General features: G+C 40.6%; 1 protein-coding gene and 1 long non-coding RNA gene across 2 annotated transcripts; one reads left to right on the top strand and one right to left on the bottom strand.

The window, feature by feature from the left end:
• Nucleotides 1-273: 273 nt before the first annotated feature.
• On the bottom strand, nucleotides 274-7,722 carry il11a (interleukin 11a). The gene is made up of 5 exons (XM_082151030.1): nucleotides 7,285-7,722; nucleotides 6,514-6,674; nucleotides 3,429-3,521; nucleotides 2,973-3,134; nucleotides 274-2,266 (listed from the first exon to the last, which is right to left on the bottom strand). Exons 1-5 carry the CDS (start codon nucleotides 7,289-7,291, stop codon nucleotides 2,093-2,095), a joined length of 597 nt encoding a protein of 198 aa, XP_082007156.1. The 5' UTR covers nucleotides 7,292-7,722; the 3' UTR covers nucleotides 274-2,092.
• Nucleotides 7,723-14,520: 6,798 nt separating this feature from the next.
• On the top strand, nucleotides 14,521-20,048 carry LOC309483825. Its single transcript, XR_014200656.1, has 4 exons — nucleotides 14,521-14,852; nucleotides 14,953-15,059; nucleotides 16,184-16,281; nucleotides 16,852-20,048. It is a non-coding gene; the product is annotated as an uncharacterized lncRNA (long non-coding RNA).
• Nucleotides 20,049-23,297: the final 3,249 nt, after the last annotated feature.

The raw sequence follows: 23,297 nt of genomic DNA, 5'->3' as shown, positions 1-23,297 counted from the left end.
ACAAAGGAATTTCATGTTATGCACTGGTTTGGCTCTGCGCAAGGATTTGTGGGAAATGTAGTTCAGCCCATACGTCATCGCTTGCTCAGTATGTTCAATATACCGCTAAACCATAGACTGCGCTAAACCTGCAACAGTAAGAAAATGTGCATGCCTACTGAAAAGTAATGATTAGTTATTATGTTTTAAAGGTATATTCCCCTTTTTAATTGTAGCATTCATGATTTTAGCCTTCCCTTTAAGACAATGAACAACAACCACATTTCAAAAATGTAGGCTACATGTAAATTCCTTTATTGTCTCTCTCACAAGGCACACAATTGAACACAGTCAGCCAATTTCTGCATATTTAGTGCACATACATGTAGCAACTTTGAGTCTATGTAGACACAGAAACCGACCAAAACAGAGATGATTGGCGGTGAGTAGTAAAAAAGTACAAAACATGACAGAAGTCTTGCTTCTGAATAGCGAAAATAAATAATTTGAACATAATTGACCATTTTTATATTAATAATAACATTATAATAATATCAATAAATAGTAAATACTGTATCAAAATCCTAAAAAGAGAGAAGGAAAGGGAAAAATAATGTTAATATTGCAACACATTGATATAGCACTGGACTTATACGTACAAACAATATTATACGTAAACACGCATTGTATACCAGTTTACATTCGGGAACATGTATGTACAGCTTTACAGTACCAAAGTATCACAATACATAGTATTTTAAGGCTTAGGTTGTCTTTTTCTCATGTTGCTTGAAATAAGGTTTATCAAAACATGTTCCTGAATCACAGAACCAATCATATATATAAAAAATATATATATATATAAACCCCAATATGCTGTGCAAAAAAAATAAAGACAACAACATAAAAGAAAGACAAGCAAAGTTCCGGTCAGTGCCAGTCCTCTCTCCTTCAGCACTGATATACGTTACACTCCCAAAATATTGCTACATCTAGTGGCAGAGAATTGTAACCTAGGTAACAGTGAAGAGCAAATTAAACTGTATAAAAATACAATCAGTTTAATAAGAGACATAAAAATGAAGCTGTCGTACATGTGTGTGTGTATGTGTATATCTGTGTGGTACAGTTGAAGCTGAAAGATAAAATAAGAAAGAGTACACTTCTTGACTTGCAAATGAAAGAATGTTGACAATGTTGACGTGTATCAAGAAATCAAATAAATAATATCATCAAATAAATAACTAGTCAATAAATAAATAAATACATAAATAACGAATAGTTCTGAAAAATGAATTGTATAAAAAAGAAAAGGCAAAGGAAGGTTTACGGTTAAATGGAGCGCCAGAAGCAGGATGACTGGAGTGCACTGTTATTTTCAGATCGGACTCCTTCAATGATCAGGCTTCAGACTGCGACAGGGATGGACTGGGACTAAAAATAAATGGGCCTGGGACATACAAGGCCCATCACAACCCACCACAGATAATCGCCCACTACAACATCGCACAAAGCATTGGGGGATGTTTAAATCTTACTCACATGATTCAACTTTTGTCCAATATGGTGTCAGATGATTTAATGTGCCCCTTTCTATGACTCAATTTACCCCTATTTTGGGACTGGGACTGGACCTCATTTTTTGAGAGGTCATACTTCTATGGCACTACATTTCAGCTGATAGAAAACATTCTGAAATAAAATTAGGCCAAATCAATTATTGTCTTCCTGGTTCCATATGCAATGTTCATAATTGTGCATGACTGGAAATGCAGAATTGTGTTAGGCACAGATTCACTCTCATGCTTATATTTGGTTTGGTAGCGAACAGTAATGGAGGTTTGAATGAGACTGAACAAGGGTAGGTTGTGAATGTGTAGGAGAGAATAAGTTGAAATATTCAACTTCCGTCCTTTCATTATTTTCCCACAAGTCGACCTAGCCCACTGGGAAAAGTCCCGTTGCTCCCTCTGGCCAGTCCATCCCTGGACTGTAATAATGATCGAGTCCTGGCCTTTTTTGCTGTATTGTAAAGAGACTGTTCACCGCTGAGGTTTTTTTTTTTTGTTTTTTTTTTTTTGTTTTTTTTTTTTCATGATATCGTTGAGGTTCCTCATGCTGGTGATCTAGATTTAAGGGTAAGGAACACTCGTGAGGCCCAGTCACAGAAGAGCCGGAACTGCTGCAGGAGTTCCTGAGAGGACTGAACCACCTCCCAGTGAAAGGCGGGATTAGGTGGAAGTGAGGGAGAGGGAACGGGGATCCGGGGAGCCTCTGCTCTGGTCATCTGAAATGTACAAAAAATGAAAATAAAATAAAATAAATTACAACCATGAATGCACTGATGATATTTCCATGTAACTAAATTATATATATAGTTTTAATATATTCCATTATACACATCTCTTCAAAAGTTTTTATGTTTTTTTATGTTTTTGAGTCTCACCGAGGCTGCCTTTATTTGATCAAAAATACAGTGAAAATACAGTAATTTTTTTTACAAATTAAAATGACAGTTTTCTGTTTTATTATATTTTAAAATATAAATTATTGCTGTGATGGCAAAGCTGAATTTTCAGCATCATTACTCATCATTGCTAATCATTACATTACTTCAGTGTCACACGATCCTTCAGAAATCATTCTATGCTGATTTGCTGCTCAAGAAACATTTCTCATTATTATCAATGTTGAACATTTTTGTGGAAACCATGGAAAACATCAATAAATCAATAGAATGTTTAAAAGAACAGCGTTTATTTGAAACAAAAATCTTTTGTAACATTATAAATGTTTTTACTGTCCCTTTTGGTTAGTTTAATGCATCCTTGTTGAATAAAAGTATACATTTCTTTGTCTTTTTTTAAAATCTTACTGACCGCGAGTATTATACTTTATATTTTTACTACATTTTGTAGGTTTTATAAACAAGAAATAAGCCAATTTTGTAACAGTTGTATCGTTTGCTGAGACATGTGCGTCTGAGCACGTACCTGACGTTGTAAGGAGTTTATGAGGCTCTTAATGTGGGAGATCATGTCCGTCAACTTTGGTACTGAGCTGTGGTTCTTCTTGCGCGTTATTCTGTTCAGCCACTCAAAATGGTCCTCGAAGGACTTCAAGTCCGCATGGAGCTGAGAAAGAGTAGGCTTGAACTGCAAGAGAAAAAAGAGAAAGAGCCAAAAAGAACATTAGTAAAAGAATTCAGAACAAAACAACATGATAATGTCATAGCAAACTAACCAAAGAACTACATTGTACAAGCATACAGATAAAGCGCCATCCTTAGGGCAGTGCAACTGGTGCGACCCATGCATTAGGGAGTCCCAGGCCCCGCAATTATGAATTGACCAATTGGGACCCCCTTGCTTGGGATGGCTCTGTACTGTTAAAGAGTTAAATAATGAAAATAAATGGCAGCACGAGGGCCTATTTGTCCTCATACACACCTCCAGAGTGGTGAGGTCACTGACTCTGCTGCTGATCGCTGGAAGAGACTTGAACCTGTGGTGATCAATCTCTGCACCAAACACCGGGTCTTTCTGAAAAGAAAGGAAAAAAGACAGAACGGGCATCAATGAAAAGTTAAAAACTGCATATTGCACACACATTCTGAATGGAAACGTCATGCCACTTTCCTCTAGTCACACCTAAGTTCTAGATCCCCAACTTTGAACTCAACAATCAAAACAAAAGAGTAACAGTTGTGCCAGAAATGAAACGACTGGCATCCACTAGCAGAACCACCGCAGAATTACAGGGAACGGCGGTCACCCAGAGTTCCCCGAGCTTTAACTTCTGAACCAAGACAATTCAAGTTCGTGACCTGAAGCCACAGGATGTTTTCTAGAGGAAGAATAACAACATAAGCAATGACTAAGGAGTTTAAAGTGGAATAGACAACACTGGGCAGCAGGGAAACTCCAGGGTCAGGACTAAAAAAAGGTGCCATGACGTATGGGCCGGTCCGTGCCTTGCTGCACTGTCATCACGTGGCACTAGAGGGAGACAGAAACAAACTCAGGTGTTTGTAAGATGTCATAGGGGCAACAAGTGACCCTAACTTGTTCTCGTCCGTGTTTAGACAATGCGTTACAATATCTGCGGTTCCTAATGTGGCCGCCATGTGAACGAAGCAGAGACTGTTTACAAGTCATCCGAAGGGTTGTTTGTGAGCGCTAATGAGTGCTGATAAAATGACAGGTGTAATGCTCCCTTTGTGTCTTTCAAGTCTCGTCAGAAGAGGAAAACAACATCGCAGACCAATCAGAGGTCAACGTGACGAAAATAATAGCGTGCTCAAGCCAGCTTTCTGTTTGGAATGATGTGTTTTTTCCTTGGTTTGTTGTTGTTTTTGTGCTCCCTCAGCTCTGCATCCCTCTATTTTCTCTATCTAGGCTCGTAGTATCAGCCAAATGATGACACATCCATCCTTTAGCTCACTGTCCATCTTAGTGGGACTATCATCACACACATGAGCACTTGTTGTGCGTCTCTCATCCAGAGCGCTCTCTGATCTCTTTATCTCCTCGGTCGCATGTCCCCTTCTCCCACCCCACTCTCTCCGTTTGGATCATGACCTCACTCGACTGATTCTTGTGCCCTCCCTCCTCCCGTCTTCCTGAATGCAAATATGGGAATGTGATAAATCGGAGTGATTTTTATCAGGACACTTTGCTGTGGAGACCGAAAGCTAAACAAGCAGCCCCACACCTACACAGACCACAAGTATTTACAACATGCACACTCTCACCGGCACGCACACACGGTCATACAAACATTGCATGTATACACACTCTCACCACCTCACACAAGTAACAGTAACACATTCTGTACATACACGCACACACAGAGTTTTATAGCTTTCTTGTGGGGACTTTCCGTCGACTCCCATTCTATTTTTCTTTCCTAGCCTTGACCCCTGTAAAGTGGAACTCCATGCAAGAAGAAAAGAAACCAAAATAAATGCTTCATGTCATTGAAAAACTAACAAAATGTTTTTCAAAGTGTGTCGGGCCCTTTTGTCACGAGTGGGGTCTTTGATAGAGTTCTCTGCTGTAACATCTGGTGCACATATACAAGGCGGCAGACGTAAAACACCCTTATATACAAGACGCACACACACTCACAACCAACCATTATTGTGTCTAATTGAAGCAAAGGGCTGGAAGAGGTGGCATGGGATTTTGGATCCATAAGTGATGGATTCAGATCAGGTGATTCTCTGTGCTGAAAGGAAAATCTGTCCTGTTCGAGATGAGTAATCATTTGAGTTACACATAATCTCAATGAAAACTGGAACCAAAGACCATGCAGGGTCAAAAGAACAGCAGAAATACATCTTAAAGGGGTAGAAATGAAAATGAAAGTTCTGTCATCATTTACTCTCTCTCATGTCGTTCCAAAATGGTATGACTTTCTTTCTTCAGTCTAACACACAGCAACAATATATTTTGAAGAATGTTTAAAACATTCCAATTTTATTTTATTTTAATTTATATACTATCATAGTTTTTATCTACATTTCGAATTAGCTTTTATTTTTATAGAAAATTTTGTAATTTTGTTGTATTCCTTTTTTGTATATATATATATATTTCTAATACATTTATTTTTTATTTCAGTTCTCTCTTTTTTTTGTGTGAGGTTGAGGGTGAGGGTGAGTAAATGATGACAGAATTTTCTTTTCTTTTGTTGAACTATCCCTTTTAATACAAACCCCAATGATCTGGAATCGTATTCCAACAAATAATCAAGCCTCATCCTACGCCATTAAGCAGTACATCTGTTAACATTTTCATTTACAGTGGAACTACATAGAAGGCAGCACTGTACTTTTCACCTTTCTGTGCCACGTGCTTCACCCATGCTGGTAAACAGGACTTCCAAGTAACCATGGGAACAAGGATCTGTTTATGTTTCCGAGGTAGGAAAGGGAGGCCTCGGAGAGGTGAGGGGGGCAATGTGGGTTCAAGACCCTCAAAGTACAGATCTCCATCACATAGAAACCACAAAAACCCAACTAAAGCCCACAGCATTTCGCTCTCAGATGGTCTGAGCGCTGGATACAAGCACAAGGCTCGTTCTGAGCCATGCAGATCGTGTTTATTCCCCATCCCGTATAGTTCAGGCTCATTAGGTTGAAAGTTTACGAATGTTACATTGCGATCTTTGATGGTGTCTGGGATGTCAGCCCTGCTGCTGGGCCTGAATCCAGGGATCTGGGTTTTTTTAGTCAGATAGAGGCTACAGTAATGAGCCTTATCTGCTCCCACATGGACTCAAAGCTACCGCAATCTGCTATCTCAGCTCTAATATGAGCCAGCTGAATAAAAAACCGATTGACGGGTGTGTGCGCATGTTTGTGTGTGAGCGAAAGCGCCAGAGATAAGCCAATTCCTGTCCACAAATCTTTTGCAAGGAGCATTATTATAGCCCAGCTGTTCAGAGGCTCGAGATCAAGATCTGATCATCATCAGCATCTCTGAGTACAGTGTGAGCTTCCTCTCCTGGTGTCACAGCAGATCAACTCACCAGTAGGTCCTGAGTCAGCTTCAGAAGGTGTCTGGTCTGATTGGTCAGCTTGTCAAAGTCAGTTTGGATCTTCCTGGGGTGGGCAGGGAAGGCAGATGCTAACAAATGCAGTTGAGCCAACAGCAGCGAGAGGAGCAGCGATGAGGAGGAGTCACCCAGCACTGCGGAGGAGAGCAAATAATTGATGCACAGCTATAAACAACACTCCAATGTTCGTCCCAGCAGCCCGTGCCACTCTTATAATAGGACCGTGTTTCCACACGTCCAAAAAGCATATCAATAATCTCAGCCCAGAGGACACTTCTTTCATCTTTTTGGGAGAATCGCACGTTGCATCACACTTAGAAGAATAAGCGGTCCCCTGAAGCTGCTGTGCGTCCCGAGCGAGTAACACTTGATCCATTATTACTGTCGACATGATAAATGCTTCTCTAATGAACTAACCGCGAGCGCCTCAAGCCATTATCCTGTCAAACTAACTTTACACATTAACAATAACATCCCGAACAGGTTTCCATTAAAAAGTCCCGCATTTATAAATCACTTTAAAGGCTTGTCAGTTCAATAAATCAGTAGGGCTGCTTACTAGTTACATAGTTGTATCTTATGCAGCATAAATTTGTTAAACAGAGGGGGGTTTAATAACAAAAGGGGATTAGATGAGTTAAAGCAACAAGTGTCAATCGCAACAGTTGAAATAGAAAATTAGTGACGGTGATAAAAAAGGGGAAAAAAGGAACAGAGCGAATGTATAAACAATTTGACACTTACATTTCATATTTGTCCAGGTCCTTGTTTTAAAAAGCAGATATGTTGCAAATAAATACGCAGACAAAACAAACAAACAAACAAACAAACGTATAAAATGAATAAATAAATGAAGCTCCAGATGTTGTCACGTGCTCCAAAGTTCGTCTCTCTCTCTCTCTCAGTATCCGCGCGAACGGCTCGCGACAGTAGTTTACAGATGAAGAGCGAGAGGTGAGGAAGAAAATGAATGAATGACAGAAGTGTAGGATTAACGAGAACAAGAAAACAGCACCAAAACCTGACTGTGTCCAGTTCCAATAGTTGTTTAGTTTGAACAAACGCGAGTGAGGATGGAAAGAGACACGGCGAGGGTCAGAGAGGTGTATGGAGGGAGAGACAGAGAGAGAGAAGGATGCGAGGGTAAGTCTAATTTTTCGCGAAGTGAAATGTTTAGGCTTGTTTAAAACTTCCTTTATAAAGACGGGGGTATGACACATCCTGAGTCACCACTTCATTCATAAAAACACTCTCTCTCACACACACACACACACACACACACACACATATTCGCCTTCTCCTCAGAGCGCGCTTCCCGCCCCTCGGCACTGTCTGTCTCCTTTTGCGAATTTTTGAAAGAAAAAAGAAAAAAATAAGTTTCTGTTGTTTTTGTTTTTTTTCTCTGGCAATATCATATTCTCTAGGTCTGCCTATCTCTCCTGCTATCTCTCTTCCTCTGCACCATCCCGCTATGCGATCTATGGCAATCAAATCGTCCATCTCTTTATCTTTTCATCTGCAGATCTCTTCCCCTCTCTCCCTTTATCACTGCAAAAGTTTAAAAAGCCCATTGTTTCATTTTATATCAGTCAATCTGAGTTTGATAACTCTCCCGTTCTGTCTTTCTCTCAGCCCCGTTATATTAGGAATAAATAAATAGGCTGCATTATTTGCATAATGTAATGTAAAGGGGGACGCTGCATTGCGCATATTTACCACATACACACCTATTCAAACTTCGCTCCTGAGACAGCAGTCTGTTATTTCCACCCTTTTCGTTCACTGACGCTCCCTCTTATTTCTCTCCAGGGTAAAGGAAAGAGTGAGAGAAGGAATAAAAGAGAAAGGTGTTGCATAGTAAGGCCTGTAAGTGTTGCATAGTAACAGTTAGGGAATTTGCAGAACATTAGCACTAACCCTTCAAGAGCGAAAAAGAGAGCCAAGTAAAGTTAGAGAGAGAGGGAGAGGGGGAAGGTTAATTTAGCATATACAGAAACCAGTGCACGGCACTGGAAACACAGAGTCACATGCAATAAAGCATAGCACAGTGTTGCAACAGAAGCAGAGAGGAGTTTCCAGACAGAGAGAAAGTATGGCTGAGGGGTTAATCCAACCTTACATACACATGCGGCATTAATAGCTGACCTTTCCATATTCACGAAAGTGAAGAAAAACTCGCTCAGGGGTGTAGGAACGACTCGGAATGTGTGAGAGGGGGGACATGTTAAGGTATGGGAATGATTATCTGACAAAAAGTGGGGGAACACTGGAGCTATGGCACAGTGCAGGCACTGGGGTTTAAATCCGGTCTGCATCCTAATCCCATTCAAAGTCCATTTTCTTGGCACTTTTGATGGGTCATAGGTCAAATAAATGACAAATAAGAGTGTCCACAATAAAGAAAATTAAAATCTTTTTAAACAGATTTCAAGCTACATTAGAATTAAAAATTTACACTTTATATTCATGTTGGTTTCATATAGAAAAATCGTATACAATTTTTCATGAAGCTTACATTTCATGACAGTATGTTTAATGAAACGTCACCCCCAGTTTTGATGGTTGCAGCATCTTCACTCACACTTATGCATACATAAAGCCCTGTTCACACACAAGCATTCATTTTCCCACTTTCTCATACACTCTCTCACACACACACACACACACACACACATGCACACAGGGTGTGTGGAGGTAATGTGGTTGCAGGGTCACATTCTGGTTTTGTCGGGTCAGCCGTAAAGAAAAAAGGGAGGAGAGAGGAAGAGATGGAAGGAAGGGAAATGGATGAGTGTGCAGGAGCGATGGAGGGATGGAGGGAGATATTGACACACTCGCTCTTTTAATTTCCCACATCAAAGGGCCGTTTGAAGACACAGCTGGGAAAAGAATAAAAGAAAGAGTGAAGTTAGTCACTCACCGACTCTCTCTGCCTGCATGCCCTGATGGGGGTCTCTTGGGTGGTTGTTGGTGAGTCTGTTTAAGTCCCTAATCCAAAGGGCGTGTGTGTCTGATTATGTGTGGGGGTGTGTTAGCGGGTTACCAATCAGTGGTGATTGCTTTGCTGTATGCGTGTGTGTGTGTGAGTGTGTGGTCCTGACGTTCAGCCTGTCACATCACCGATCACTAAACGCACCAGAGGGAAGACCGGTAGTCTGAGCTGTCCGGTCACAAACCTCACAGACATTACACCAACTCCCACACATTCGCACACACTCCTCGATCATGGGGGAAGTGAGACACAGGTGGGGAGCAATAAGAGTCCAGACATCCTGGTACCTCATTACTGTAATATCCCCCATTATGAGACACACACACACACATTCATTATGTCCATGTTCACACGCTGCCAGATCTCCCCTCCTGAAATACACATACACTGCAGCACGCAATAATACACACACTGTTTCATTGGCCAACAGGCTCACAACTCAGAAATGGTTTTTGTTGTCTTTTTTAATAGCTTCCTTTGATGTGTCAGCACCCTAGGCAAGAGGGCAGAAGCTTAATTGGAACAATTAAGGCACTAATGAATTTCAACAGGTGGGTAAAATGCTGAGTTTAAGAACTACTGTTGAAAAGCGGGGGGGGTTTCCTCAGGAATGGGCAGTAGGCTTAGTGAGACATGGTTAAACTCAGTAAAACAGTTGAACTCAGGAATGAAACTTAAAAGTTCTAGAAATAGGCTATATTCTTTTTTGTTTCATTTCACAGATAATGCTTAACTAGTGCATGAACAGGGCAAATATTATTTTTTTAAAGGAACAGTGATTTATTGTTTTTTTAGAACAAGATTATTGTTTATGGCTTTCTTTTGTTTATGGAACAAACATGAATGTCCTTGGACTTTACCATACAATGAAATGAAATGTGTGAAAAGTGTAGATGCTAGAATAGAGGAGACAAGTAACTTAGATTTCAGATATATAATGACACTAAAATAATGCAATAAACCTTAAAGGTGACATATTATGCCCCTTTTCACAAGATATAATATAAATATATAAATATAAATATACCCCCCAGATCATTTAGTATAGTGTGTTAAATTTCCCCCTCTTTGGTTGTGAGCAAAAATGCTCAGTTTTTGTATGTGTCCCTTTAAATGCAAATGAGCTGCTTCTCCACACCTTTTAGTTTGTTTCTCTTTAATTTTCTGTTCCCTTTGTTTTAGTTTACCGCTAGCCATTAGTTGTCATGGACACTCTTTCAATCATCACACCTGTTCATTATTTAGTCATCATCACTGTGTGTTTTAGGGCGTTTTTCCACTGGGTTCGTTTGCTGCGGTCCGAACCCGAGTGCGCTAGTTCCCGGCGCCTCCCGCAGCGTTGGTCTGGTTTCACACTCAATTAGTTGTATCGAACCCAGGTGCGTTTGCAGTGATCTTACGTCATCGCAAACGCAATCAAACAATGATATCGACAGTGATACGCATGCGCGGGATACTATACTTCCTGAACAAGCGCGCACCCGAGTCCGTGTTGCTTGCACATTAACGCGAACCGCGCCACGGTTCGGGAGCAACCGAGCTCAGACCACCTCCTCCAGCTAGTCTCGGGTTCGGTACTCTAGTGCGCACCCGGGTCCGATGACAGCGTTCACATTAACGATTTTTCATGCGAACCGTCCCCCGGTCCGCACTAAACTGCCAGTGTGAAAGCGCCCTAAGTGCCTCTTTGTTCTCAGTTTAGTTGTCCGGTTCTATCGTGTGTTTGTGGCTAAACACTGTTATTTTGCCTGCTCTTTATCTTTGGATTACCTGAGTTTGTTTTATTTAATAAACCCTTTTTGTTATTTAATCTATTTTTGCATCTTTATCATCATCCTCTGGACTAACCCCGGATTTCCACCAACTGTGGAACGGCTGCGGATCGGCTCCGCTGCGTGTCGGCTCCGTGCTCCGCCGTCCTTCAATACCCACCAGGTCCGGATTTGTTTTGCGGAACGGCTGCGGCCATGACTGACAGCTGAAGTCACGAGGACCCACGAGATCTCGTGAATTCACGTATGATCGCTCAATATAAGTGCTGAATTGCTGCGGAGCTCTCCGGCATCCGGCAAAAATAGAAGCTCTGCGTATCTGCTCCGGAGGGCTGCGGATCGCCGGAGTCGGAACGCAGCCGTTCCGCAGTTGGTGGAAATTAGGGGTAAGTGTAACAGAATACCGGACCTACAAAGAAGTGAAGTTGAAGATTGCCTCCATTAATGTAGCTACCATGGGGAGCTTGCTCAAGGCCAACAGGGCTATGATTTTTATCTCCTAAGGAGGAAGAGACCTGGAGGAGTATGTGGAGAAATTTGTCGGCATCTGCCACCTCACCAATTGCATCAACATCACGCTCATGGAGGGGTTTTAAGATCGGACTCAACGAGGAGATCCGGTTGGTGATGCCGTGAGAAATTCCTTCTGGACGCTGTCCAACGGATCTTCTTTTGGTGTAGGCAAAGAGGAAGAAGATTCCGCGGCCAGCGTCCAGCCACACTCTACATTAGTCACCACCCTAGAGCCAGCACACAGATCAAGCCTGAGGCAATGCCGGCTAAGGATTCAGAGCCAGCAGCCACATCCATCCCGAAGGAGAAGCCAGAGGTCCTGGCTGACCAGGTGTGTGAGACGGCCATGACATCTGTGACAGTGGGGTTTTAGTGGACCTGGAGTCAAAGGAATGGCTAATAGACTGGGAGACGGAGGTAGTGCTTACCACCCTATCCGCCCACGAAACCTTCTCTGCCGCTGATCCCTTCCTGCACTAATGAATGTTCATCACCTCTGCCATCATTAGCCCCACTGGTGCTGTCAAGCCCTAGTTCGTTTTCGCCACCAGCCCTGTCCATCACAGTGTGTTCTTCGTCACCCCCATCATTGTCCAGCACCTGGTTGTCTTCGTTACCACCATCACTATCCATCATGGAGCCTGCTTCCACACTTCCTCTTCCTCTCCTGCACGCTCCACCGAAGCCTGCCATTCCCTCGGCTTCACCACCTCTGACTCCTTTTAGCCCCTCAGTTCCACCATCAGCCCTGCCATGTAGTCCTGATCCGCCTTGGTTCTTCCTGTCCCCAGCTCTGACCTGGCATGTGGAGTCCCAAGCTCCGCCTCGTCCCTCAGAGCCAGCAGCTCCACCTTGGCCTGTCAACCAATTGCCTCTCCCCTGGCTCCTCGGCTCCACATGGGACCTTCGTTCCTTCGATTCCACTGGGCTCCCTCATCCCACAGGCTCCACTTTGGTGGGCCACGGACTTCAGGGCTGTCTGCTGCACTCCATCCCTCCACCCCTACGGCTCCGTCAGGCTTCTCCATTCCTCAGTCTTCACCGCGGTCCTCACTCACACCTGCGTCGGATCAGTCCTCCGGCCCCCTGGCTTCACCTCAGCCACTCGTCGCCAGGACTCCGCCTTGGTCTCCCAGTCCTTCTGCATCACTGGGTCTCTAGGCCCCACAGACTCCACCTGTGTCTCTACATCTCCAGGCATCACTGCTGTCGTTTGGGCTCAAATGACTACCTTGTTTCCTGCATCCATCACTGCCACGGTTGGTTGACTTCCTCATGGCTGTCTCCTGGGTCGCTCTGAGATCTCGTCGGCCGCCCATTCTTCCCTGGATCCTTCCACCATCCTCTCCTCCATAGTTCCTCCCATCATCTCCTCCATGGCTTATTCTGCCGTCTGCTCTGCCCTGGTTCATCACATCTGCCCCCTATGGGTTTCTTTTTTTTTAGTGTACTTAAGTGTAGGTTTTTTTTAGTTTTTTTACATGGCGCTAGTAAAGCTGAAGTCATGGATTCGGTTCCCAGGGAATGTGTGCCATGAACTGAAAAAATTTAAGTGCAATGTATTGTAAGTTGCTTTGGAAAAAAGCACCTGCCAAATTCATAAATGTATGTAATATATATATTTTTTTATCTCATATCAGTATTTCATGTCTGTACTTAATTGGTAACATTTGATAACCTTTTGCACTGCATAGTCTGCATTCATAATCATTATCACACTTTCATTTCCCAAACCAAAACCTCAAAGCAGTTCACCATCATTTGGCTTTAGTCTACTTTGTTTTTTACTGCCAAACTGCATGTGCAATTACATCCATATATTTGTGGAACCATTTAGTTTTCTTGAATGGAAAAGTCCTTTAGGAATGCTAAATGTTTTAGTTTAACAATGTGTGTGTTGGGGATGAATAATTCTAAGTTTATTAGTCATTGTTACGGAATAAGTTTCTACCAGTCTAAATAGGCAATAGCATGATTTGATAAAAGTGAGGATGTTTAAATTACTTAGCAGCAAAATAAATCAAACTTTGTTTTATATTCTGTTCTCCAGTGTTTTATACGTATACGTATGATTGTTCCATGCAGGACTGCATATCACCGCCTCAGTCATGAACCCACATGTTGGGTTGTAATGATTTATGGGGACATTCATCAGACAATGATTTTTATACTGTACAAACTGTATATTCTATCCACTGGCCCTAAATCTACACATCACAGAAAACTGTGTAAGCTGTTTTCCTCATGGGGACCAAAAAAAAAACCCGTTATCACAAGGACAAGATATTTCAGATATTGCCATCTTTGTGGGGACATTTGTCCATAACATAGGATATACCTGAACCACACACACACCAATATCAACAGTTGGCAGAGCAGCATATGACACTAAATACCTGCAAAAGCATGATCTGATATAATTGAATAATTTCTCTACCATCTCATCAAACCCCTAAGGGAATTTCACAATGACAGAGGTGTTGAGAAAGAAAAAGAGGGGGAAAAATGTCTGCAGGAAGATCAATGTGTGTGTGTGTGTGTGTGTGTGTGTGTGTGTGTGTGTGTGTGTGTGTGTGTGTGTGTGTGTGTGTGTGGGAGGATGTATAAATACAGTGAAAAAGACAGATAATTCTTATGACAGGATGTTGTTCATGTCCTTTGACCCTCGCTGACTGCTCCCATTCTTTGTTTGGCAGAGAAGAAAGAGGTGTGTCCAGATCAACAATCTGGCAAGCCCCCTTCACCTTTCCCAAACCGTGTGCCCCTCTACAGACGTCAGAGAGCAACTGAGTGTGTTACTGGCTCTATGGGAAAAGCAAAAGGGGGGAGAGAGAGAAAGAATGACACACTGCAGGAAGATAATCATTGGGCAATAAAATGACGTCTCAGAATCTGTCTCACAATGCTGTGAACACAAGCATGTACGAACACACGTGCACAGGAAACCACACACAAAACTGCTGGATTACACCTCTGCCAAATGATCTTCAGTCACATGGGGGAGAACAGTAAATCTGTTGTATACAATCCAATAAGTATATTCAAGTATATTCAGAATTTTCTGATTCTTCATTTGATTTTTTTAAATCCCAAGATCTTTAACTCTATGCCTGTGTTTCCTGTCCCACTTTTCAGCATTCCTGCACTCCTGTTGCTGAATCTACAAGCACACTGCAAAAGTCATTTTTTACAGAGTCTAAATTAAATATAAGATAACAAAGGATGTGTACGAGAAAGTAATGGTAAGAAAACACTTCTCTCTATTGACTTGCACTTGTAGGCTCATATAGCATGACCAGTGTAGTTCAATCCACATTTAAATGACTCTTATGAACGTTTTTTGTTATTGAAAACATACATCAAAAAACAATGTAGTCTGATTCACAATCAAATGACTCCTATGAATTGGTTCTTGTTTGTGAATCAAAACATATAGCTCAGCCAGCGTAGTCCAGATCATAAAGAAATGACTCTTTTTGAGTTGGTCATTTGAATAATTGAACTCTTTGATTTTTTGGGGGGTTGAGCTGATTATTACATTTGTTAAATAGAACTGAATTGCATAGTTCAACATAGTTCATCTATTTAACAGATATAAGTGTTTTAATAAATTAACCAATTAAATAAACTTAATAAATAATAAATGAAGTTAAATAAACTTTTTTTTTTTTAAATACTTTTTTTTAATTAACATTCTCACAATGTTCCAAGTTACAAGGTTACTGTAAAATTCACAGCAATACTTGAGAAAGAGTTTATATTATATAAGCAAAATGGGCATTGTAACAAAAACATACCCACATAAATCAAAACCGAATCAAATTCACCACATTTTGTCACCACACACACAAAGCAGTTCGTGTAGCTAACTAAGCAAGTGTCTTTACGCACGCATGGACACACACACGTACACACAGAGTTGGATTACTAACTCACTTTGAATTTATCTCTTAAAATCTGACGTATTGGAGTGTCATGATATTTTATTTCCTTAACACACACATACAAACACTAACTCAATCTGGTTACTAAAATCCTCCTAAATGGTAATAAGTAGTTGTAAATCACGCATGGCAGTAGCTGTCTTCCGGTCCTTAGAGCTTGGCAGGAGTCTGCCGATATTACGCACACAAACACACACACTGATGCAAGCTGCTTGCTGGAAGACATTAAGATTTGACATTAAGAATGAGTGTGCATTGTGGTTAGGTCAGTAGTGATATAAAATATATTTTTTTATAAAAATGAGGAAAAGAGGAAATAAAAGTAACTATTTCTCCTTGCTTAAATCATTTGAATGAGGTTGTCTATTTTTATTCATTTTCGTTTATTTACTAATACATTCTATATTTTTAACATGCACTAGAATAAAGACTTTTGAATGAGCAAAAGGTCAGAGAGACACCAAGGGAGAGAAAGAAAGTAGGAGACCAGAATGAAGATGGAGGACAACCCACGCAAAAAGTAACATTTTACAGTCTTTCCATACTCTCTGCACCCTCTCTCCCCCCTCTTCTTGCGTCTCATCTGTCCATCTCATGAGCATGTTAACATTTTGCAGACTTCAGTTCAGTCTGTTAAAGCACGTGCATAAAAACACAGGAATGCTGACCGTCCCGCTCTTAGTCTGCTTAAACATTCTTTCCTCACCTGTCATTGTATGTGTCTTGTCTGTATCTCAGACCATCAATTTCCCAGTCTGTCTCAAAAATCATTTTTCTCAGGATTTTTCTTTCTTGTTTTCCAGTAAAAAAAAGAAAAAAAAGAATCAAAACTACCTTATTACTTGAGAAGCAAAATTTTGCACTTGCATTTCAGACACTATATCTTGATTATAATTTTTATTCTATTTTTAAGTTTATTCAAGTACTTTTTTAAAGCATGAATCGAATAATTAATATTAGGATTCACATGTATATTCTTTGAAAACAAGTCATTTTTACAAACCTAAAACCAACTTTTTAAATAAAAATGTATTTATAAAGGACTATTCATATAACATAGATATGTCTTTTTGACCTCCATCTCTTCTAGGATCTCTCCATCTTTCACCGCCTCTCCATCTCTCTTCATCTTGGCGGAAGAGTAGGTGTTGGAGGAGAGGGCCAAACATAAACCGGGGGCTGCTAAACAATAACAAAAACAAGCGGATGGAAACAGGAGTGAAATATGTAAACAGGTCTGGTCACTAGTATGGTATGTCTCTCTCTCTCTCTCTTTTTGAGAAAATTAATCAAGGACAGCTGAAAAAGAACTAAAGACTGATGAGACATAAGGAAAGACAACAAGCGTGAGTGGGGCTATTTTTAGCACATTCTTTGTAGCTAAAAAAAGACACCCGGGAGACATTGGGCATTCTCAGTGTCTTTGTCAGTCTCGTCTGATAGCTTACAAGAGAGCAGCGTCACAAGCGGCCAAAGGCCAAACTCATCACCCTCCCCTTTACTGGAGACCTTCTGTTACACATGAACTGGACCCTCCCCTTACTGGACCCCCTTTTGCATCCCTCCTGCGTCACAGAGGGATAACTGGAGGGCTGTGTGTTTTCTAAGGAAGGAATCTCACGGCTCAAAAACAGAGGAAAGGAAAAGTAAAGATAAAGAAAGGGACGTGGAGCAGGATAAGATATGATGGACGGCTGATGTCGGCTGACAGAGAGACAGTGGGAAGGCGAGAAAGAGGGTGAGAATGTATCGGAGACTAGAGGAGACAAAAGATCTTGGAATGCTCCAACGTCATCGGATTGTCACACTGACTGGGCTTTCATCGTGACCCCAGTGATATGAAAGAGGGAAACCTTTGGAGGGCATTCTCATGCTCTTGGTCGTGTGACTAATGCCAACCAACATCCGTACCGCTTGCAAAAATGTGCCATTTAGTCCCACACTGAATCGGCTCAAAGTACAAAGACCACTAATCTCCACTTTCCAATAACTTGGGCATTTCCATTGTGCTGTTAAGCAATGATCCTCATTATGTCTTCCTGTCTAAGAGATTTCCAGGAGACTTACATTCATTCTTACTGTGTGAAGTAGCCTATAATTAGGCTACTTAATATAACACAAACTACAGCAAATAAAAAATAAATAAAAAAAACATTCCTCTGTACAAAATGTATGTAGTGAGCAGTAGTACCAGTATTACAGGGTGGGACAATCTCCCCTGAAGTCATCATTGTTGTGCCCCTCAGGGGGCCATTGTGCCACTACACCCTGCTTGACAGCTACCTTGTTTGCCAGTCTTTTCATTGGCACCGTTATAGAGTCTTTGGTAGACCAGGCTGTCAGCAACTCATTGTTTAGTAACTCATGTTTTGTCTGGCTAGCTGTAATCTTGTGGGGTCTGATGCCACCCTCATGGTGGTGCTGGCTCTTTGCCTGTGCTTCCACAGATTTGCCAGTGGTTCTCAGTGCTGGACATGGATGTGTGTTCCTCCACTACTGTAGCTCAATGTATTTATTTTCAGTTCTTTTCTTGCTCATCCCTTACAGACTGGAGCTGCTGAGGGAGATCCATCAAAGAAAGGCCTACTCACCTGTCAATCAAACATACATTGAGCTAAAACAGGCAATTTACTTTTTAGGTGGGGCTTTTAAATAAAGCATGTATACTCATGGCAAAAAAAATAAAAAAATAATTCACTTAGGGCTAAAAGAAGTTCAAAATACATTTGCAGCGTTAGCCTATACTGTTAGCGAACATCCCAACACCACACACACTGCTGGGAGCATTGTTTAGATCAGTGGTTCCCAAACGTGAGGTAAACAAAATGCTTATTTTTTCAATTTATTTAATTTTACCCCACCTTAAAATAACACTAAAACCGAGCATGCATTTCTAACTGTGTAAAAACAGGAAAATGGTGGTGTTGTAAAATGTCACATAAATGACATCCAATCAAAGTAGGCCTTCCTCATCTTAATTTGCGGTCAAAACTGACTGCATCCACACAAGCAGTGTGCATATGATAGGTTGCGTGCTATGTGCATTTGTTTGCACAACCTCTGCAATTCGGCGCAGCAGTCAAGTCACATCACGTTTATTTATGTACACCTCATACAAGCTTTGCAGTCTAAAAACATGAAAAAACAATGTCAATGGAATTGACAATTGGAATTACAAATTCAATTGTTACTATAAAGGAGCTCTCTGTATCTCTGTTCATGTTTTTACTCATATCTGAACAGAATAAATTAACTGGAGAGGATTTCCACTTCAAAGAAGGGGGGGCCTCAGAGTACACTTACCTATTGCAGAATCGCACCAGACCAATGGTAGTTCGATGTGTAGCAGCTGCAACGTCATCTCATGAGAATACATGTGTATTTTTACGTAAAGTGTAGTTCTACCACACGTACATTTACTTACGTTTTAAACACACAGAAACGTATAATACTGACGCATTTACAGCACTAAAACATAAAATATTTACGTATTGACAGCACAAAAACTTAAAATATTTACGTATGAACAACTCTACCGACACGTATTCCTATTTATGCATATTAAAATCGTGGCATTAATGTTTTGACTCTATTGAATTCAATTGTCTTATCAATTACGTTTCCAGTCGCATTTATTAAATGCAGTTTACTCTTTAAGAAATAGTAACATTTCGTGCCTTCTGCTGCAAACTCATGTAGGAGGATTAGCCTACATGGTGTTAAACAAGACAACACTTTAAACCCTTAAAAACACCTTCTTTAATCGTTTAACCATTTTGTAATATTTAGTTTATTTACCGTGAAAAGGCGTTTTCTCCTATAGAACCATAATACACCAAAACACAACATAAATTCACAAAAGACATCAATTTTATTAGCTTGATGTAATCCAAATCTTTAGAATCCATACGTTTGCAAGAAACCCTTTATCCAGCGATCTTCATCTCCATTCTCAGCAGCGACCGTAAACGTCAAATCCCGCGCTCGTGATGAATTCAAATTAAAAAATTGAGCCCTCAAGAAGCGTTAACGACTTGTTTTACGGCATTGATATCAAATGCTCATTGGCTCCAGGGGGGGCAGGGTTTCATCAAATATTGAAGCTTCCCCAGGCGCCGCAATTGATTAGCGGACCCCCACCTGCTGTTAGCATTCCATTGACTCCCATTCATTTTGGCGTCACTTTGACAGCGAATAACTTTACATCTGAGGCGTTTAAAGACTCCATTTGTCCATTATTTATTTCTAAAGAAACACGAAAATGTATAAAATGCTCCATTACCTTATACGTTATGACCCCGTAGATGCAATTTTTGTAAAAATAGGCTAACGATTGCGTCATAACCACACGACTCTCTGTCGCACAGTAGAGAAATTACCGTATAGACAGGGGGAGAAGCTCGCGGGCAATCGGGGGCACGTGGAGGCAAAATGACAAAATAATTAATCAGAATACTTAGCAAAAGTTGCTCCTGCTCCAAGCTCATGGACACCTCCTACTCACACTCTCCGTCTCTGCAAGTTTCGGAAGGGAATGATTCAGATTTTTTCTTGGCACAGCTACGTCACATCTACGTCGTCAAGCTCAGTTTGAGTCTGCGCAGTACGCTCGACCCCCAGGAAGTGAGTGCTTCTAATTGACTTCACTTGTCTCCGTTGAATCCAATGGGGTCGCTGTGTCAAGTTTATATACTGTCTATGATTGGCTCTCGCCTGCTTCGTCACAAATTGCGACATGCCGTGTTTTAGTCGGTGAACTACATTTGAAATGGAGAAGCGCGCGCGCCTTCACACAGAGCGAAGCCGGGTTAACATTTTCATGGATTAATAACTTAAATTCTGTACCTCATACAAAACTATTATATAATGCCAGAGAGGACTGCGACTGCAACACATCGTCATTTGAACGACTTTTGGTACCGGTTTTGACATTTTCGCAATAAATAAATGATTGTAATTACACACGTCTGTTGTTTTTTCCATAAATGTATCCTAAGTTACGTAGTTTTAAGAAATGGTTAAGGGTAACGTTAGGTTTAGGGGGTAGGAGTCGGGTTAGTGGCTCAAAATATATTTTAATGCTATATTGTTAATAAAACTGCCATTTCCCTACATATCTCTGTCCATTACGTTTTACCCTTTTTATATTCTGTATAAAATAGGTATGTTTAGGTTTGGGAGTAGAGTTAAAGGATCTTACACTTCACTATAAAACGGTAAAAGGGAAATTATACAGATATCTTTATGATATGAAAGATTCGTAAATAGTTAACGTTTTGTAGCTGTAAAATCGTAATAATGTTACGTTTAAATGTTGCAGATACATCCATATCATACGTTTCAGCATCTATCCAAACGTACAAAAAGTATGTTTTCTACCTTTGAAAATTACGTATTAATACATGCGTATTAACAATGAGACCAGGCTGAGCAGCCGGAGCTGGTTTTCCCGGAAAGTTCGCTGTGGAATGCTGTTTTGAACTCTCAAATAAGCACCAAACAAACTTTGTTTTGGTCTGATTTTGTTCTAAATTATGTCATATCAGATCGTTCTTAGGTTTCGCTTTAACAATATGGAGGCCTTAAGACTTTCTTTCTTAAGTGGAACGCATTGAAAAATGTATGTTTTGTCCATAAGAGTCAATAGACTTTCAGTCTTGCCATTAAAAGCATTGCCGTATTTCATTTTTGAAAACGAGGCTGTGAGGTAAAGAAGTACAGTGTGTTCAATAGATTGCACTGTTTTTTAACAACATACAAATTGTTGTTAGATATATTTTTTTAAGTCTTTCAGTAGTTCACAAGCCTATCCCTCACAGCCTCGTTTTCATCTATGGCATCTACCCTGACTAAGGATCCAGTGTTGTTTTGGGCTCCATTGACTTTCATTATTTAAGAAAAAACTGTCAAATCATCTTTTGATGTTTGTTCTGAGGTGTGACATAAGCATGGTTGAGCATATTTGATGTGCTCTGTGTGTGTGTCACCAACACACACGATAAAGATCCAAGACCGTCTTTAATAGTATCCATCCACAGGTAAAACCAAACAAAGGCAGGCACGCAAACACAAGCATAACATAGACAAGACCGGACCAATGAGACCTGTAAACACAAGAACTTATTTACACAGATCAACCAAAGTAATTAATAAGGAACAGCTGAACAGAATGACAAAATCAAATCAGTCACCATGGTGACAAACTCAGGCAGGAAACCGTGAACCATGATAGTGTGTTTATCAATATTTTATATGTGAATAAAAGCCTTGATTATATCAGATTTTTTTACAATCTATTTACACATTTTGTATAATTTATATACAAAGTTTTGGGGAAATGGACTTTCAACAGAAGGACAGAAATCTTGCAGGTTTCATAAAAAAATTCTTAATTTGTGTTTTGAACAAAAGTATTATTTGTTTAGAACAACATGAAAGTCAGTAGTTAATGACAGAATTATCATTTTTGTCTGAACTATCCCTTTAAAAGTACCCTCTGAACTGAATATGGGCATTTACACGTCACCGTTTCAGATGGCCTTGAAAAACAACCGTATTACTTAAAGATCAGTCTCATGTAACAGGAAGTCAGAGCTTACGGTATGAATGGTCAGTTTAACATTCCAAAGCCGAAACAATCCCACTCCATCTTACTCAGTCACTTTCCCTCTCAGTGTTTGTCACTGAAACGTACTGTATGTCATAATGACCGCTCTATATTTATACAACTGTTTACATGACCAATTAACCTCCCATGGTCAGAGGATCAATGAAGAACAACATCCTCGTACTAAAAGCTCCTCTAATACCTAATACCACCCACTCAGCGCCTCTCTATCTCTCCCTCGAGACGCTCCATTAAATCCTTTCATACACTCACACTCCCGCACATTTCATTGTCTTATCCTTATAGGTATGAAAGGAATGTGAGGAATGGCAGAGTCATAGATAGAGGGAATTTCCCTGAAGGACAGCAGACATGCAAGACAGTATGATCAGACAAACTGTGGGGAAAGGGGGGCAGAAGGAGGATGGGGTGAGGAGTACAGCAAAGAAGAGAAAAAGAGTTGAATCTTTGATGAAGAAAACAGACACTCAACGGTACAGTAGGGCAGCATTACTCAAACACTTCTGACTGGATCAGTCACACCACCTCAGCATGACTCAACCTGAACTAATCCTAGATCAGTGTGACAGCTCTTCTAACACTCTGTGTGTCTGTCACCAAGCTTACAATGTTGTCAGATCAGAGCCTTAACCTGTAATAAACAATTCACTGGACTTTTACTGCAAATCACTTTGAGCTTACAGGTGACTCCCGCACCAGTCGTCCACCCTGACCTCAAGTTCACCACAATAGACAGGTCAGTGACATATAAGAGATCTAGTTTAAAACATTATACATTTATTTTTGTTGGTTTCACAAGGTTTTTAAAAGCCATTTTACAAAAAGGTTTTAACAATGTTTTAATATAGTGTGACCATTAAAAACTAACAACATATTTTCATTGTTTTCAAAAAAGTTTTAAAATATAC

This window comes from Leuciscus leuciscus (genome assembly GCF_965113295.1).
Source record: "Leuciscus leuciscus genome assembly, chromosome: 20".
NCBI lineage: Eukaryota > Metazoa > Chordata > Actinopteri > Cypriniformes > Leuciscidae > Leuciscus > Leuciscus leuciscus.
This window is presented reverse-complemented; position numbering and strand designations above follow the sequence as displayed.

What these genes read in the sequence shown, in the direction of transcription:
- il11a (XM_082151030.1), bottom strand. An exon ending in AGCTGACTCAGGACCTACTG is followed by an intron (nt 3,522 to 6,513) that starts GTGAGTTGATCT and finishes CTTTCTTTTCAG; the next exon opens with AAAGACCCGGTGTTTGGTGC. An exon ending in GTGACCTCACCACTCTGGAG is followed by an intron (nt 3,135 to 3,428) that starts GTGTGTATGAGG and finishes TTTCTCTTGCAG; the next exon opens with TTCAAGCCTACTCTTTCTCA.